We start from the raw sequence: 14,398 nt of genomic DNA on the forward strand, positions 1-14,398 counted from the left end.
ATTGTTGCACGATTGTAGCCAATTTTGGGCTAAAAAACAGAAAAATGGGCAACTTTCAACAGTTAGCACCGGTTAGAACGCCGATTCAATGCCGTCCCAATCTCAGCTGGTTGTGACGAAAGAATTAAATCTCCGACATTAGGCTGCTCCAACTTGAGGCGCCGCCCCACATAAAGGCGGGGTTCCTCAAGGGTTTCTCTATCTATTGTGGCTGTTTTGTGCAAACAAATAATTTTTTTCAACGGTCTACAGTTATGCAATTATAATAAGCCTCTCTAAGTCGTTTGGAATACATAAGGTATGATAGATATACATTTAGGTTATTGATACAGTGGGGGTACCAATGGTTGTTCAGCAATATAGGAGTGTCATAGTCTAGTCATGGTCGGGATGGGTGTTCATCGACGACGTTCGTCCCCAGTAACTCTGGGGGTCCGTGTGCGGCGTTTAGGGCGCTGCTTATCTTGCGACGGTTCCTCTTTTACATCGAATACCACACCCGGTCGCTGCCGTCTGTAATTGGCCCGGGATAATACCTCGGCTTCTTCACGGTTTCTCCACTCTTGAGTGGCCTTAATCGGGTCTCGCAAAGGTGGAGGCTGTATAGGTGCCTGACTATGCATAGATGCCGTAGGAGAACCCACGACGGTGCTGGGCTAGAAGAAGTGAATCAGCATCGCTTGGATTGATGAAAATCGAAACACGCACCGCTGTGCCATCCTGGGCTTCCAGCGACAACAACGACATTGATCTATTTCGCTTTGACGTTAAGTAACGAAACGGCGTAAAGACCTTGGAATTTGGACTCTTGCGTCTTTGAATTGGCTGTGGGGCGGTAGGAATGGAGATGGGTGGAGGGACGTTCACCCTGGATGATGACAACGAAGCTGCCACTTTGGTGCTTGGATTCGTTTGCGTCAGATTCTCAACAGAAGTAGGCGCCTTAACGCGGTCAGCAGCCCTTGACGAAGGCGGGTGCCAGACCTCGTACACTGGCTGGGGTTCTTGAGGTTTTTTTGGCAGAAACATATCGACCATTTTACCCCGTTTGCGTGAGTCTTGCTGGGAAATAGTAGCAGGGGTGATTGAGGAACGTGAAACGGTAGGTTTAAGCATCGACGGCGCGAGTGATGACGGGGTCATGAGGATGGTCTCCTCTGACGCCGCAAGCTCTCGTGAACGATATGGATTCGTTGATATACTCCGTCCTGAAATTTGGGGTGTTTGATGTACTCGATGGGTGGTTTGTGACTGAGATAAATGAGGTGGCATATTAGACGGTAAAGATGCAGATTGTTTATGTCGAAGAGCTGTTGTGCTAGAGAATGTCGGAAAGGTAGTTTGAGAACCAGCTATGTCTGGTTGTGGATAAACAGAAGACGTCGATATTGGTGGTGGTACACCAGCGCCGCTCGGCCGGTTTCGATGGATAGTCTGATCATTCGAATTGGCCTGCATTGTTCCGCTTAGTTTCCTTCCGGGAGGATTATGATAATTTGTGACCGAATGGATCTCGTGAATAGCTGGAGGGCGTAACTTAGGTGCTGTTTCGATGGGTGCTTGAGCCTGCGTATATTTTTGATCATTATAGGAAGATGTTGTGTCCACTACGTTTGATGCTACTCTAGATGGCAGGTTTCGGGTTTGTAGGCGATGTGAACCTGGGGCGCCATGCGATGTGGGCATCACGTCTGGCAGCCGTGAGTCGCTTGAAAGAGAGACAACAGGGGCCGCGAATCTGGCCAAGGAAGTGGTGGCAGCTGACAAGTTGGACGTCGGACCGGGAGTGGAATGAGGCATCGGTTGTGATAGTGTCTGCTCGTTCAACAAGGGATCGAGGGTTTGCCTACGCGAAGGGGAATGCTTGGGTGTGGCAGCATCGCGAGAAACGAGTGGGGTGGTGCGCACTCGGTCTGAAGGGGAGCCGTGGGCCTTCGACGTAAGTACGTGGACAGGAGCAGACGGAGATGAACGCGAAATATCCATGACACCCGGAAAAGGAGCTGCGGCAGCGCTACCGGGAGCATTGTCGTGCACCCTTGCAGGCGTCATGCTTCTGTGTATGGGAGGAGGGGATGAAAGGATTTCTGCTAATTTAGGATGGTGGATGAGTGGTGGCTGGATCGGATGGGAGGTTGATGGGTGCAGGGAAGAAGCGACTTGTTGTGAAGGCATCGGGTTGGAATCGTGGTTCAATTTGGAGGAGGCAGGATCAGCTGAGTAGGGTTTAACTTGGTTTTCAGCATCCTTTGCCTTGTCATGCTGCAAACTTTGCGCCACAATCCCCGCGCCTTGAGGATCGAGAGGGATTGTGGATGGAAATGACGTTGGCTTTGAATATTCTTTTGAAGATTGTACGGATTTTAGATTTGAGTTGAAAACAGCGGCTTGATTATGTGCGTCTTTCTGACCAATATTGCTGCTAAGGGCTAAAATGTCTTGGGGCTTTGAGTTATTCAAGATGATGGGAACAATTTTGGGAGTTGTAAATGACTTTGGAACTTCAAAAGATCCCTGATGCGTGGGCTGTGGCGCACGGGATAAGCCTTCCCCGCTTGGGTGGTTTGGAGAAGTAGAGGAACTTTTGGACATGGAAGGGGTAGCATGGGGTTGCGTTTCGATACTCATCTGGCTCCAACCAGGCGCCAATTGAGGTGGTGCAGTCCCAAAATTAGGATGGACACGAGCTGCGTGAACTTTATCTTCTGCTCCTCGAATGTCAGGTTCCATGGCAACGATCGAGGACTTGGAAGCAGAGAATGCAACTTGTGATGGAAGTCCACTCCCCTGGGCGGGCTGGGAAGCACGATCTTCTGTGTTACTGTTATACACTCTGACGACTCTGCAGTGTAGGTGAAGGACGTACCTTGTCTTTCAGAATCCAGATTGTGCTTTCCTGCCCCTGAGCCACTCTGGTTGGCACTTCGACCACGAGCGATTGAGTTTGGCGAGTAATTCGGGTAGGGCTTTTTTCCTTGTCTCCCAGCTAGGGAGGGCAGCTTCACGCCGTTGTCGATAGTCATTGACCCATCCGGCAGTCCTATTGAAGGAGGAGTAACGGGTGTCGGGTATGCTGATCCAGAATTAGGCACTGTATAGGTTGGAGGCTGTGAGACGGAGACACCTGTCTTATTCCGAGTGTCGCTGTTGAACACCGTGTTACCATGTTCTCGAGTTTTCTGATCAGAAGTTCGATTTTGTGACGACATTGACTCCTTTGACTCCTCCGCCTCTTTCACAGTGGTCCAGAGCTTATTGCCGGGTATTTCCTCAATACCAAGCATGTTAACATTTGGGGGGTTATTTGCATGGTTGTGTCGTGCCTGCAACAGCTTAGCAATTATAAGGTTGCTTGAGTCATTATAAACGTACCTGAATCATGTCTTCACCATTTGGTTCGGCTAGTACACGATAGTCCGGGTCGTTCGATGAGTTTATGGGTAAAACCCTATCAGCTCGCGTGATCTCTTCCTTGCCCACAAGAGCTCGTACGCGCTCGGACGAAAGGTTGACCTGACGGTCCGTGGCTATGTACCCTGGCGTTTCTCGCAAAGACCGCCCCAGCTTTTGTTCAGACTCGAGTCCTTGATTCAGACGAGGACTTATTATGTCGGTGTTGAACTCTGGCAGTATATGAGCTTCAGTTGGCGCAACGGCCACATTTTTTTGCGGTGGGCGATGATGTTCAGGTGTTGGCAGAACTGGGGATTCCTTTGGAAGAGAATTTTCTGCTTTCAGCGGCGTGGCACGAGCCACAGTCTGATTGGGCGCCGAAATGGTAATTGAGAACGCTGAAGGGGAATCTGACTGCTGAGCGTTCATCCTCCTTGAATTCAGCTGAAGTTGTGGAACAATTGCTTCCGGGTCATTCCGCGGCACTTGGTTGGGGTAGTCTGTTGATGGCTGAATTGAAGCCAGGGGAGAACGTTCGGGCTTCGGTGGCGTGGCCCAAGCATATGCTTGGTTGGATGCAACATTTGTTCCAGGCAACGTGAGAGGTTGATCCGAAAGCTGACTTATCGCCTTCGGTTCTGGATATGTTCGCGGGGCAGAAGATATGCTATGCAACGTAGTTGATGGCAATTGGCCAGGATAGCGAAATTGAGGCGTAGACAATTGCGGAGAGCTTTCAACCTTTGGTGGTGTGGGTCGAGTACCTGCAAAGTTCGGTGTAATACTCGTAGATGGGAATGAGGGTGGCTCTGGATGCTGAGCAGCCATCTTTCTTGATTCCATGTAAGTCGCAGTCGCTGTGATGACAGGGTTCCGGTACAAATCCTCTGTCGACTGACTTGGACGCTCGCTCGACCCATAAGGTAAGAGTACGTTATGGGGAGAGGATTCAGCCTTCTGCGTCGTGGAGCGCGCTATGCCCAAGGTGCCATTTGACTCAGGGTGAGCTGGTACGCCATAATTCACAACAGGGGGTGGGCTGAAAAGATCGACTGATGGTTGAGTCAGGGGTACTTTCTGTAGAGCACTTTCGGGCTTTGGTGTTGTAGACCGGGGGAGCATTTGCGACAAGTATGAACCAGGGGGTATCGACGATCCGTCTACCTGTTGAGTGGTCTTCTTCGCCTCCAAATACATCGGAGTGGTTGTAGGTGTACTGTCCACGGCTGTGACATTTCGTGACGCCTGGCGGAAATGATTAGCAGGTGATTGGTTCGAGGACACCTGCAAAGAAATATCGGTCTTGAGGTGTGTAGACAGAACATCTGCTTGGTTTGCAGCGTTCGTGTTAAACGTGGAAGGCAAATCCGAGTGGTGCGTTGCTGTCTGTTTGTTTGAACCGTATTGTTCGGGTTCAAAGGTTGAGGGTAGCCCGAAAGAGTTTGGTGGGCGAAGAAACTCTGGTCGTCCCGGAGGGGTGTGATCTTGCATACGGATTGATGACTTGTGGTTCTCGACTGGAGCAAGATTTTCGGACACTTGCCCCCGAATTGCGGTCACGCTGGGGTTATGAGTGACGCCTAGGGGCTATAATGACAGGTTACAATTATGATCAAAGTTCCAACGAATCAAAGACCCTCACCACGTGCGACTCGCGTCTGGACTTCACAAGTGGTGTGCTGGAGGAGGAAACCTGGAGGGGAGGTGATACGAGGTAGCCGATAGGAGCATCATAACGAGATGGTGGGCGTCGAGAATGAAGCTGGATAATGAATAGTAAATATGTTTTGAAACTTTGAAGCCACCATTGACAAGAAGCTTACTTCGTTAGGTTTCGATACTATATCGTTACCGGTCAAAATGGCATTGTTTTGTCGATCCTGGGCTTGCCTCTCATGTCTCTGTGAAAAAGGTATCGTATGTCGCACATGGCTATAGGAGGAGAAGAAAACGACGTACAGCTTCACGAAGTAGGGCGCCTTCTGTATCACTGGTGACGTTTCCGCCTGGAACGCCAGAGGGCAATGAGACCGTGCGATCGTGCATTTTTAACTCCTTGGGAGGAAGATGAACACGTGTAGGGCGGATATCGATTACGTTTGGCTGCAACGGAAGGTGTGGTGTGTCGACGTGTGTTTCCTGAATCTTGTAAATGTACTAGATATTAACGAAAGGCGAGAAAAATAGATCGTCAAGTACCTTGGCGACTCGTTCCTCCGTCCGGTGGCGCCTGTGGCCAGGGAGTGAGGGTCGAATTGCCGGTTTTATGGAACTATCGGAGCTATCACCCTCGTCGCGAACTGCTTCGGCGGGATGACGATTGAGTGGTCTTCTCAGATTGCGTTCTAAGTCATCCTCCCTCACTCCCTCCTTGCCAGTACCCTTTGGTCGATCATTTTCACGGTAGATCCTAGCATTGGGGGAATCGTGTTCAACTCCGGATTCGAGGACAGTCGGTTTGTTTTCGCGACCTCTGTCTTCTCTGTCCTTATGGTAGTATGCCCTTTCTGCCCTTCGTTCATCCTTGCTCGGCCGCTCGGCCGCCTTCTCATCTTCAAGGAATACTCCGGTATTCCTTTGACTTGGCCTTTGTGTGTCTCGCCCAGCCGCTCTATCTCTGTCGCGGGGTTGATCCCTGACTTTAGCCTTCTTGAATTCATGCTCTGCCTCCCTTTCCCTCCGTCTGTCTCTGTCTCTGGCGCGTTCTCGCTCTTTCTCCTTCTCGCGCTCCATCTCCCTTTCGCGTTCCTTCTCCCGCTCACGTTCCTTGAGCTCTCTTTCGCGTTCCTCCTCCCTTTCGCGTTCCTTCTCCCTTTCGCGTTCCTTCTCCCTTTCGCGTTCCTTCTCCCTTTCGCGTTCCTTCTCCCTTTCGCGTTCCCGCTCTTGCTCACGTTCCTTGAGCTGTTTTTCCCGTTCTCTATCTTGTTCGCGTTCCTTGAGCTGTCTTTCCCGTTCTCTCTCTCGTTCGCGTTCCTTGAGCTCTCTTTCACGCTCCTTTTCTCTTTCACGCTCCTTCTCTCTTTCGCGTTCCTTCAGCTCCCTTTCGCGTTCCCGCTCTTGCTCACGTTCCTTGAGCTGTTTTTCGCGTTCCCGCTCTTGTTCGCGTGCCTTCTCCCTTTCGCGTTCCTTCAACTCCCTTTCGCGTTCCCGCTCTTGCTCACGTTCCTTGAGCTGTCTTTCGCGTTCCCGCTCTTGTTCCCGTTGCTTGAACTGTTTTTCCCGTTCTCTCTCTTGCTCGCGTTCCTTCAACTCTCTTTCGCGTTCACGCTCTTGTTCGCGTTCCTTGAGCTGTCTTTCCCGTTCTCTCTGTCGTTCGCGTTCCTTGAGCTCTCTTTCACGCTCCTTCTCTCTTTCACGCTCCTTCTCTAGTTCGCGTTCCTTCAGTTCTCTTTCGCGTTCCCGTTCTTGTTCGCGTTCCTTGAGCGCTCTCTGTCGTTCGCGTTCCTTGAGCTCTCTTTCACGCTCCTTCTCTCTTTCACGCTCCTTCTCTAGTTCGCGTTCCTTCAGTTCTCTTTCGCGTTCCCGTTCTTGTTCGCGTTCCTTGAGCGCTCTCTGTCGTTCGCGTTCCTTGAGCTCTCTTTCACGCTCCTTCTCCCTTTCACGCTCCTGCTCTCGTTCGCGTTCCTTGAGTTCCCTTTCGCGTTCCCGCGCTTGTTCGCGTTCCTTCAGCTGTCTGTCCCTTTCTCTCTCTCGTTCGCGTTCCTTGAGCTCTCTTTCACGCTGTTCCTTCAACTCCCTTTCACGTTCCCTCTCTCGTTCGCGTTCCTTGAGCTCTCTTTCACGTTGTTCCTTCAACTCCCTTTCACGTTCCCTCTCTCGTTCGCGTTCTCTGTCTCGCCTCTCGCGCTGCTTCTCCTTCTCGCGCTGCCTCTCCCTCTCACGCTCCTCTCTGTCTGCCTCTCTCTTCCGCTCCCTCTCCTTTCTTCTCTCCTCCTCCCTCTCTACCTCCTTTTCTCTTTCCCTCTCTCTTTCACGCTCTCTCTTTTCTTTTCTTTCCCTCTCTCGCTCCATCTCTCTCCTCTCTCTCTCGCGATCCACCTGTTTCGTGTGTTCCTCCCTCTGTCTACCTGGCTCCCCTTCTTGATCCTTGTCCTTGTCTTTGCTTTTGAATTTCCCCTCTTCTCTGTCCCTTCTTCGTTCTCTCCCACTCTCCCGTTCCCTCTCTCTATCTCTTTCTCTGTGATTTTCCCTATGAAGTCCTCTCTCCCGCTCTCTCTCCTCTTGAGGATGTCTTCTGTCCAATGCTTCCATTGGTTTCACCCTTTCTATTTCTTGGTAGTGCGGTTTTGATGTGTGGGACTGCTGCGGCGGGAGCGATACTTCGGGCTGTTTGGAGGGCATTGTGGTTGGAGCATGATCGTTTCGAGAACGATGGACTTCGTTGGGAGGATGGTCTTGGGTAGGAGCAGTACGTCGAAATGTATACTCTTTCCTTTCAACTTTCTCTGGATGTCGAGAAGCTCTTGTACGGGTTGAGGTATACGCATCGGGGTGAGATGGTTGCACTGTCGAAGCCATTGCGGCATGGCGAGTATACGTTTGGCTATCTGTTGTATAGCCTGTGGGTCGTGTTCCTGGGTTGGTGGATGTGGCACGATGGTTTGGTGAACCATTTGGGGTATCTGGTGGTCGACTAGAACTGCGTTTCTCGCCATGCCTACGTGAGGTGGCGACGGCAGGTGGAACTGCGACTTCGTTATTAGCTGTGGCTGATTTCTGACGATCGCGTTCGGTGTCAGTCTTCTGCCAGAACTTGTAGTGATCCTTTGAGGCAGGTTTCGAGGGGCCAGGCTGGCTATCATGTAAACGTGAAAGGAGACTTTTCATGCAGAGAATTGGGTGGCAATGGGTATACTGAAAATGGGCGCACTGAACGTGGCCGTGAGGGTATCAAGAGAATTAGGAAATAAGACAACGCTTGGAGCGACATGAGGTTGAACGGAGGTTGGACCTTGCCGCTTATGGAAAATCCACACTCCACTCACATACATACCTTGACATCGAGGCTGGAGGACAGCCTGCACTCGCTAAATTTATCGGAGATGATGCCATCTTCAAATTTTCATTGAACAACATGTATTAAATAATGAAGAGATGTCTGCCAGAATTGCAAAAACCGAACAATGCGCTCTAAAACGTACACCGTTCTGCTGCGTGGCTACGACAAGGTTCCCGTGGCAGAGTAAAACCCAAACGCGCTGACCTCAAAACGAGCTCAGCACGACACACGTTTCCCAAGCATGATATTACACGATTTTGACTCACTACACGGCAGTGAAACAGCTGAGAGGCTGTTGGGGACAAGAAAGTCCCCCTGCCGAGACAATTTAAGGATCGTGTGGATGTTAAAGCAGAGAACGAGGAGAAATTCATGAAAAACGTAGATGGCATTTAGATTGGTGACATTGAAAAGAATTTTCTGAATTTATTCAATTTATAAGTCAGGGCGGAGGGTGCCGCCGGCATCAGCCGGACGAACGAAGCTCCCACTTTGTAAGGCGCTCGCATCTTCGCACAAGTTATAACACTGCCCATTGCTCTTCGACAAATCCCACCTTTTAGATCTCTTCTACGATATCACCTCTAGGCTAATTCCACCCGCCACTGCCCGTGGGCTTGACATGGTGAGTGCGACACCGCGCGTAGATATCTCACAGAGTTATTAATGCACTCATCTGCAATTCAGAACGATACCATGGATGTCCTCGATGAGAAACAGAACGGCGGCCCTTCGATGGAGGTAGACGAGGTGGTCTCCGTGCGGGATGGTGAACTTGGCCTATGACTCCATTTCTTCCGTCCTAACTTAATGCTGTGCGCCTCTTTCAGAAGAAGCGTTTGCCGCAAAGCACATGCCTGACCTTGGCCACGAAGTGAAGGATCAAAAATCTTTTACATGGCCCTTGAAGAATTGGAAGAAATTGGACAAGAAGCTAACTAGTCCTGAATTCGAATGTGGCGGTCACAAATGGTGGGGACAAACTCAGGCTCATTGTTCCCTCACTTACAGTTCTACAAGGCGGATTCTCTTATTTCCTTTCGGAAATTCCAATGCACCGCCCAATGACACAGTTTCTGTATACCTCGACTATGCGGAGCCAAAGAAGGCGCCGGAAGGATGGCATGCATGTGCTCAATTTGCCCTCGTCATTTCGAATGTTCATGATCCAACTATTTTCACTGTCAGCCGTACGTACAGGGTTTGAAGTGCTTTTACCAAGATTAACTGTCTCTATGAAGACGCTCACCATCGTTTCATTGCGGAGGAGTGCGACTGGGGATTTACTCGCTTTAGCGAGTTGCGCAAATTATTCAATCCCCACGAAAACCAACCACGACCAACTATTGAGGACGAAGCTGCTGATATAACCGTTTTTGTCCGAGTGTTAGAAGACCCCACCGGCGTGCTATGGCATAATTTTGTAAAGTGAGCACACACACTGGATACGCTATCATTGCCTAACCTGGTTCCTTATACAGCTATGATTCAAAGAAAGAAACGGGTTGCGTTGGTCTGAAAAATCAAGGCGCTACATGCTACATGAACTCACTTCTCCAATCGCTCTATTGTACACGCTATTTCCGCAGGGTATGAAGTGTCAATCTAGTACGCTTAACTTTGCCTTCTGATTTTATAACAGGCTGTCTATCAAATTCCAACTGAGGACGATCACCCCACAGAGAGCGTTGCTTTAGCATTGCAACGGGCATTTTATCATTTACAGACGTCTGACCAGCCTGTCGGTAAGTACATCCAACCCCATTTGTGAGGCTCCTTGGTCCTAAAATCCCTCCACTTTAGGAACAACGGAGCTAACAAAATCTTTCGGTTGGAAATCTCTGGATTCCTTCTTGCAACACGATGTGCAAGAGTTCAACCGTGTGCTACAGGATAAATTGGAGTCTAAAATGAAGGTAATGATCTATATCCAATCATCAACAGATATCTCAGTGAAGTGCAATTAGGGTACCCAAGCCGAAGGCGCCATTGCAAAGTTGTTTGTCGGGAAAATGAAGAGCTATATCAAGTGTGTCGGTGTTGATTACGAGTCATCTCGAATTGAAGAGTTCAATGGTAAGTGCATTGACAATAGTCAAGATCAACGCCTCACTCGCCCTTAAGATATACAGCTCAACGTCAAGGGCATGAAGAATCTCTACGAGTCCTTCAAGGACTACGTTGCTGTTGAGATGCTGGATGGAGAGAACAAATATCAAGCTGAAGGTTTGGGCCTCCAAGATGCGAAGAAAGGCATCATCTTCGAATCATTCCCTCCAGTTCTCCATCTTCAGCTCAAACGTTTTGAATATGACGTTCAGCGTGACGCCATGGTCAAGATCAATGATCGTCATGAATTCCCCTTTGAGATTGATCTGGACGAGTTTTTGGACGTCAGTGCGGATCGATCACAACCATGGGTTTACAAGCTCCATGGTGTGCTCGTCCATTCTGGAGATTTGCACGGGGGCCATTACTTTGCTCTTATAAAACCCGATCGCGAGACAAGATGGCTCAAGTTCGACGATGATCGAGTCACTCCTGTCACGGATAAAGAAGTTCTCGAGGAGAACTACGGTGGCGAAGCTCTCAATGGCATTCTGCCCGCTATCCAACGCACTCAAGGTCGAACAATGAAGCGCTTTACCAACGCATACATGTTAGTATACATTCGCGAGTCAGCCATCAATGAAGTGTTGGCGCCATTCACTGAGGAAGATACCCCACCCCACCTAAGTACGTGTCGCGTCCCTGGATCGTACTTATCCTGGAACATTGACATCCGTTTAGAGCGGCGATTGGATGAAGAACGCATGCAAATCGAGGCGAAGAAGCGAGAGCGGGAAGAGCAACATCTTTTCTTGACAGCCAAGGCTCGTGAGCTGTTTTTATGCACGATGTTCTATCTCATTCTGCATAGGTCATTACGGATGATACTTTTGCGCGGCACGAGGGCTTTGATCTTGCATCCTTTGACGAGAAAAACTGGCCCCCTTCAGAGTTACCTAGTTTCCGGGTTTTGAAACAAGAGCCATACAGCACGTTCAAGAGCCGCGTCGCCCAGCATTTCAACTTCCTCGAAACCCAGATTCGTTTATGGGTATTAGTCAACAGACAGAACAAGACTGTCAGACCAGACACACATATACCAGAAAACGAACCAACCCTTAGTAAGCTGCCTTTGCTGGAGGTGATAATCCGTCCTGATTTTGTGTAGCGGTTGAGGTGATCCGGAACAACATGGCGGCGAGGCAGAATGATCTTCGGCTCTACCTTGATATCATTCCAGATCCATCCAAGGTGGGTCATAAAAGCATCAGAATGATTGACTCACCTATCGCATTTTCCCTAGCCTGATCCTCCTGCTCAATCAATAATGATATTTTTGAAGCACTTTGACACATCGAAACAATCCTTGTTGGGCGCTGGAAAGGTATGTATGCCAAGGACGAGCAAAGTGGGTGACCTGGTCCCGGTCATAAACGAGAGAATGCGGTGGACGCCAGGAACACCCATCAAGCTTTATGAGGTACGCGGTTTTTGCCTGTACCTCTACCAATACCAACGTATTGCGGTAGGAAATCAAACCTGGGATGATTGAACTGATGAAACCCAAAATGTCTTTCGCACAAAGTGAGATTCAGGACGGGGATGTCATTTGTTTCCAAGTCGATCTTCCGGAGAAAGAGTAGGTTTTTTCTTTCTTTCTCTTTTCTGTCATCGCTGATTTTAGTAGGATCCATGACATTGAAAGCCAAGGGATGTATCCCAACCCTGTTCAGTACTACGACTTCCTTCAGAATCGGGTGATGATCATTTTCAGACCAAAAGTCGAAGAACCGAGTCATGATCATCCAGAGTTCAATCTAGTTTTGAGCAAGAAACAAAACTACGACATAGTACGTTGACTACTACCCGTTGTTGTTAAAGTCTGACGGTCCTTGTGTGAAGATGTCAGTCAAGGCGGGAGAATACTTGAGACATGATCCAATCAAACTTCGTTTCACGACGACGCATGCAACGAACGGCTCCCCCAAATCTGTTTTGAAGAGGTCGCTGAACCAAAGCATAGCTGAGATCATGCAGCCGAGTTATATCAACCCGACCACCACCGTGATACTATACGAGAAATTGGATGTCAGCATTGTTGAGCTCGAGACGAAGCGCAGCCTCAAGGTCACCTGGACGGGCATTCACAACAAGGAAGAAATTACGATCCCTTTTCTTCTACCGAAGACAAGCATGGTGCACGATTTAGCCGATAACCTCGCTAAAAAGGTAACCCTAACTCCTGGTGGAACGGGAAAAATACGCGTCTTCGAGATTTCTAAGGATGGGAAGACTCAGAAGGAGTTTACGGGTTCTGAGATGATCGGTAACATTCCAGATCCAGTTGAACTGTACGCAGAGGTAAGTGGTCGAGCGCACAAATGCTGTGAACGATGCCAACTTCTGACTCCAAAATCGTAGGAAATTCCTCGAGAGGAGCTCGAAGCAGATGATTCCGACAAAGTGATTGGGGTTTTCCATTTCTCCAAGGAGCTGTCACGGACACACGGCGTTCCATTCAAGTTTGTTGTAAAACGGGTACGCCTTTCCATTACAATTACGGCTAGTATCTGACTTGACCAGGGTGAGAAATTTGTTGACACGAAGAAGCGTTTGCAAGCCCGAATAGGCGTTTCCGACAAAGATATAGTCAAGTATCGTTTTGCGCTCATCCAGGTTTCAACATTCAAACAACCGTCTTACATTGAGGATGGTGAGCTGATCGATCCCTTCATCCACTGAACCAGGCGATTCACAGTTCGTTGCAGACGATACTATATACGACCACCAATTCGCTCCAGAAGACGTTCTTGGGCTAGACCATGTTGATAAATCCGGAAAGACAAGATCTGGGGCAGGACAGACGTCAATCGTTATCCGAGGCTGATCACCCAAAGTGTAGTTTAGTTTAGGCATCCCTCGATACATCTCACGTCATATTCAAATTTCTTTTGTTATCATTCGTACTGGTCAATTCAATATCGCGCTGAAGGAACATCCCAGGAAAAGGTAGCAAATATATGTAACAAGGGTATATATACAAAATCTACCTACTTCCGCTTTTTTATCTTTTTACCCTGCATAAACCCCTTAGATACTGGTCAAACAGTTTGCAGCATACGACTTACAGGTTTGGAACTACCCTCCCCGTCGCTCGACACTATACTTTCTGTGCCCTGTTGCGGGGGCGAAAGTGCATTACCGGGCTTTGTGGTTGCAGCTGATGGTAGCGCCTGTGACGCAGAACTCTTCGATCTGAGCTCAAATTTGTCCTCTGGATCATCGGTCAGAGCCCCCCATATTAAGCAGTAACAACTCGACATGCCTATTTCAGCCTTGACCTCGTTGGTACGCTCAAACACAGCGCGCATCTTCTCATTTGCCAGCATCTCGTTCGCCGTTGGGAAGATTACCTGCCCCCAACCTTCCACAAAAGAATTTGCCTCTGCAACGACTTCCACTATCTCAGCTTCCAGTTCCTTCTCAGCGGCAAGTAGACTATTCCACAGATCATCTCCCACTGAACCTTTCTGAAGCAAATTTTGTAGCGCAGGCTTGTCTTCACGAATACGCAACACACGCTGAACATCGGCCATGGCACGTCGAACCAGAGCTGACTTTAATAGCGCGTCCGAGGCGGGCGGGTCCGTCATTTGAAGGAGTGTGACGTATGCATTGCGTTCTGGATGTGAAGGAAAATAGGGTTCGTAAACTCGGGCTACAGATTGTGTTCATCTCGTCAGCGAAATCAGCGGTAAAATGAGAGAGTGCGCTGGACATACTTGATGTGTGTTTCCTATAAAAGTAGCTGAAAATGAAGAGGCCACCAAAGACAATGATAACGTAGGCCACTGGGACAAACACAGAGGCCATGATGAAGAGGATGGGAAAAAAGAGTGGACGTGTTCGTGCTGGCGAAATGACCGTCTGTGTGCCCTTGTTTGACTTGGAAGCTTT

At 49.2% G+C, this 14,398-nt stretch overlaps 4 protein-coding genes across 4 annotated transcripts; 1 reads left to right on the top strand and 3 right to left on the bottom strand.

The window, feature by feature from the left end:
• Window positions 1-398: 398 nt before the first annotated feature.
• On the bottom strand, window positions 399-8,394 carry LACBIDRAFT_322137 (uncharacterized protein; the record flags this gene model as incomplete). Its single annotated transcript, XM_001875328.1, has 10 exons — window positions 399-656; window positions 709-2,813; window positions 2,867-3,323; window positions 3,373-4,980; window positions 5,036-5,155; window positions 5,217-5,294; window positions 5,353-5,550; window positions 5,593-7,898; window positions 8,055-8,188; window positions 8,387-8,394. 10 exons carry the CDS (start codon window positions 8,392-8,394, stop codon window positions 399-401), a joined length of 7,272 nt encoding a protein of 2,423 aa, XP_001875363.1.
• A 129-nt stretch (window positions 8,395-8,523) lies between these two features.
• Window positions 8,524-8,784, bottom strand: LACBIDRAFT_305920 (uncharacterized protein; the record flags this gene model as incomplete). The annotated part of the gene is made up of 1 exon (XM_001875329.1): window positions 8,524-8,784. One exon carries the CDS (start codon window positions 8,782-8,784, stop codon window positions 8,524-8,526), a length of 261 nt encoding a protein of 86 aa, XP_001875364.1.
• A 230-nt stretch (window positions 8,785-9,014) lies between these two features.
• LACBIDRAFT_305921 (uncharacterized protein) lies at window positions 9,015-13,428 on the top strand (the record flags this gene model as incomplete). Its single annotated transcript, XM_001874787.1, has 19 exons — window positions 9,015-9,017; window positions 9,080-9,161; window positions 9,223-9,582; window positions 9,634-9,820; window positions 9,874-9,982; window positions 10,035-10,137; window positions 10,196-10,308; window positions 10,360-10,468; window positions 10,517-11,128; window positions 11,183-11,265; window positions 11,313-11,562; window positions 11,610-11,692; window positions 11,745-11,921; window positions 11,971-12,080; window positions 12,129-12,291; window positions 12,344-12,802; window positions 12,863-12,979; window positions 13,025-13,154; window positions 13,210-13,428. The coding sequence occupies 19 exons, from the start codon at window positions 9,015-9,017 to the stop codon at window positions 13,326-13,328; spliced, it is 3,369 nt and encodes a 1,122-aa protein (XP_001874822.1). The 3' UTR covers window positions 13,329-13,428.
• Window positions 13,391-14,325, bottom strand: LACBIDRAFT_305922 (uncharacterized protein). Its single transcript, XM_001875330.1, has 4 exons — window positions 14,224-14,325; window positions 13,767-14,159; window positions 13,570-13,715; window positions 13,391-13,518 (listed from the first exon to the last, which is right to left on the bottom strand). The coding sequence occupies exons 1-4, from the start codon at window positions 14,312-14,314 to the stop codon at window positions 13,492-13,494; spliced, it is 657 nt and encodes a 218-aa protein (XP_001875365.1). The 5' UTR covers window positions 14,315-14,325; the 3' UTR covers window positions 13,391-13,491.
• Window positions 14,326-14,398: the final 73 nt, after the last annotated feature.

This window comes from Laccaria bicolor, genomic scaffold, assembly GCF_000143565.1.
Source record: "Laccaria bicolor S238N-H82 LACBIscaffold_2 genomic scaffold, whole genome shotgun sequence".
Taxonomy (NCBI): Eukaryota; Fungi; Basidiomycota; class Agaricomycetes; order Agaricales; family Hydnangiaceae; genus Laccaria; species Laccaria bicolor.

What these genes read in the sequence shown, in the direction of transcription:
- LACBIDRAFT_305922 (XM_001875330.1), bottom strand. Translation starts at nt 14,314, where the DNA reads ATGGCCTCTGTGTTTGTCCCAGTGGCCTACGTTATCATTGTCTTTGGT. An exon ending in TTATAGGAAACACACATCAA is followed by an intron (nt 14,160 to 14,223) that starts GTATGTCCAGCG and finishes CACAATCTGTAG; the next exon opens with CCCGAGTTTACGAACCCTAT. An exon ending in GGGAGGGTAGTTCCAAACCT is followed by an intron (nt 13,519 to 13,569) that starts GTAAGTCGTATG and finishes GGGTTTATGCAG; the next exon opens with GGTAAAAAGATAAAAAAGCG.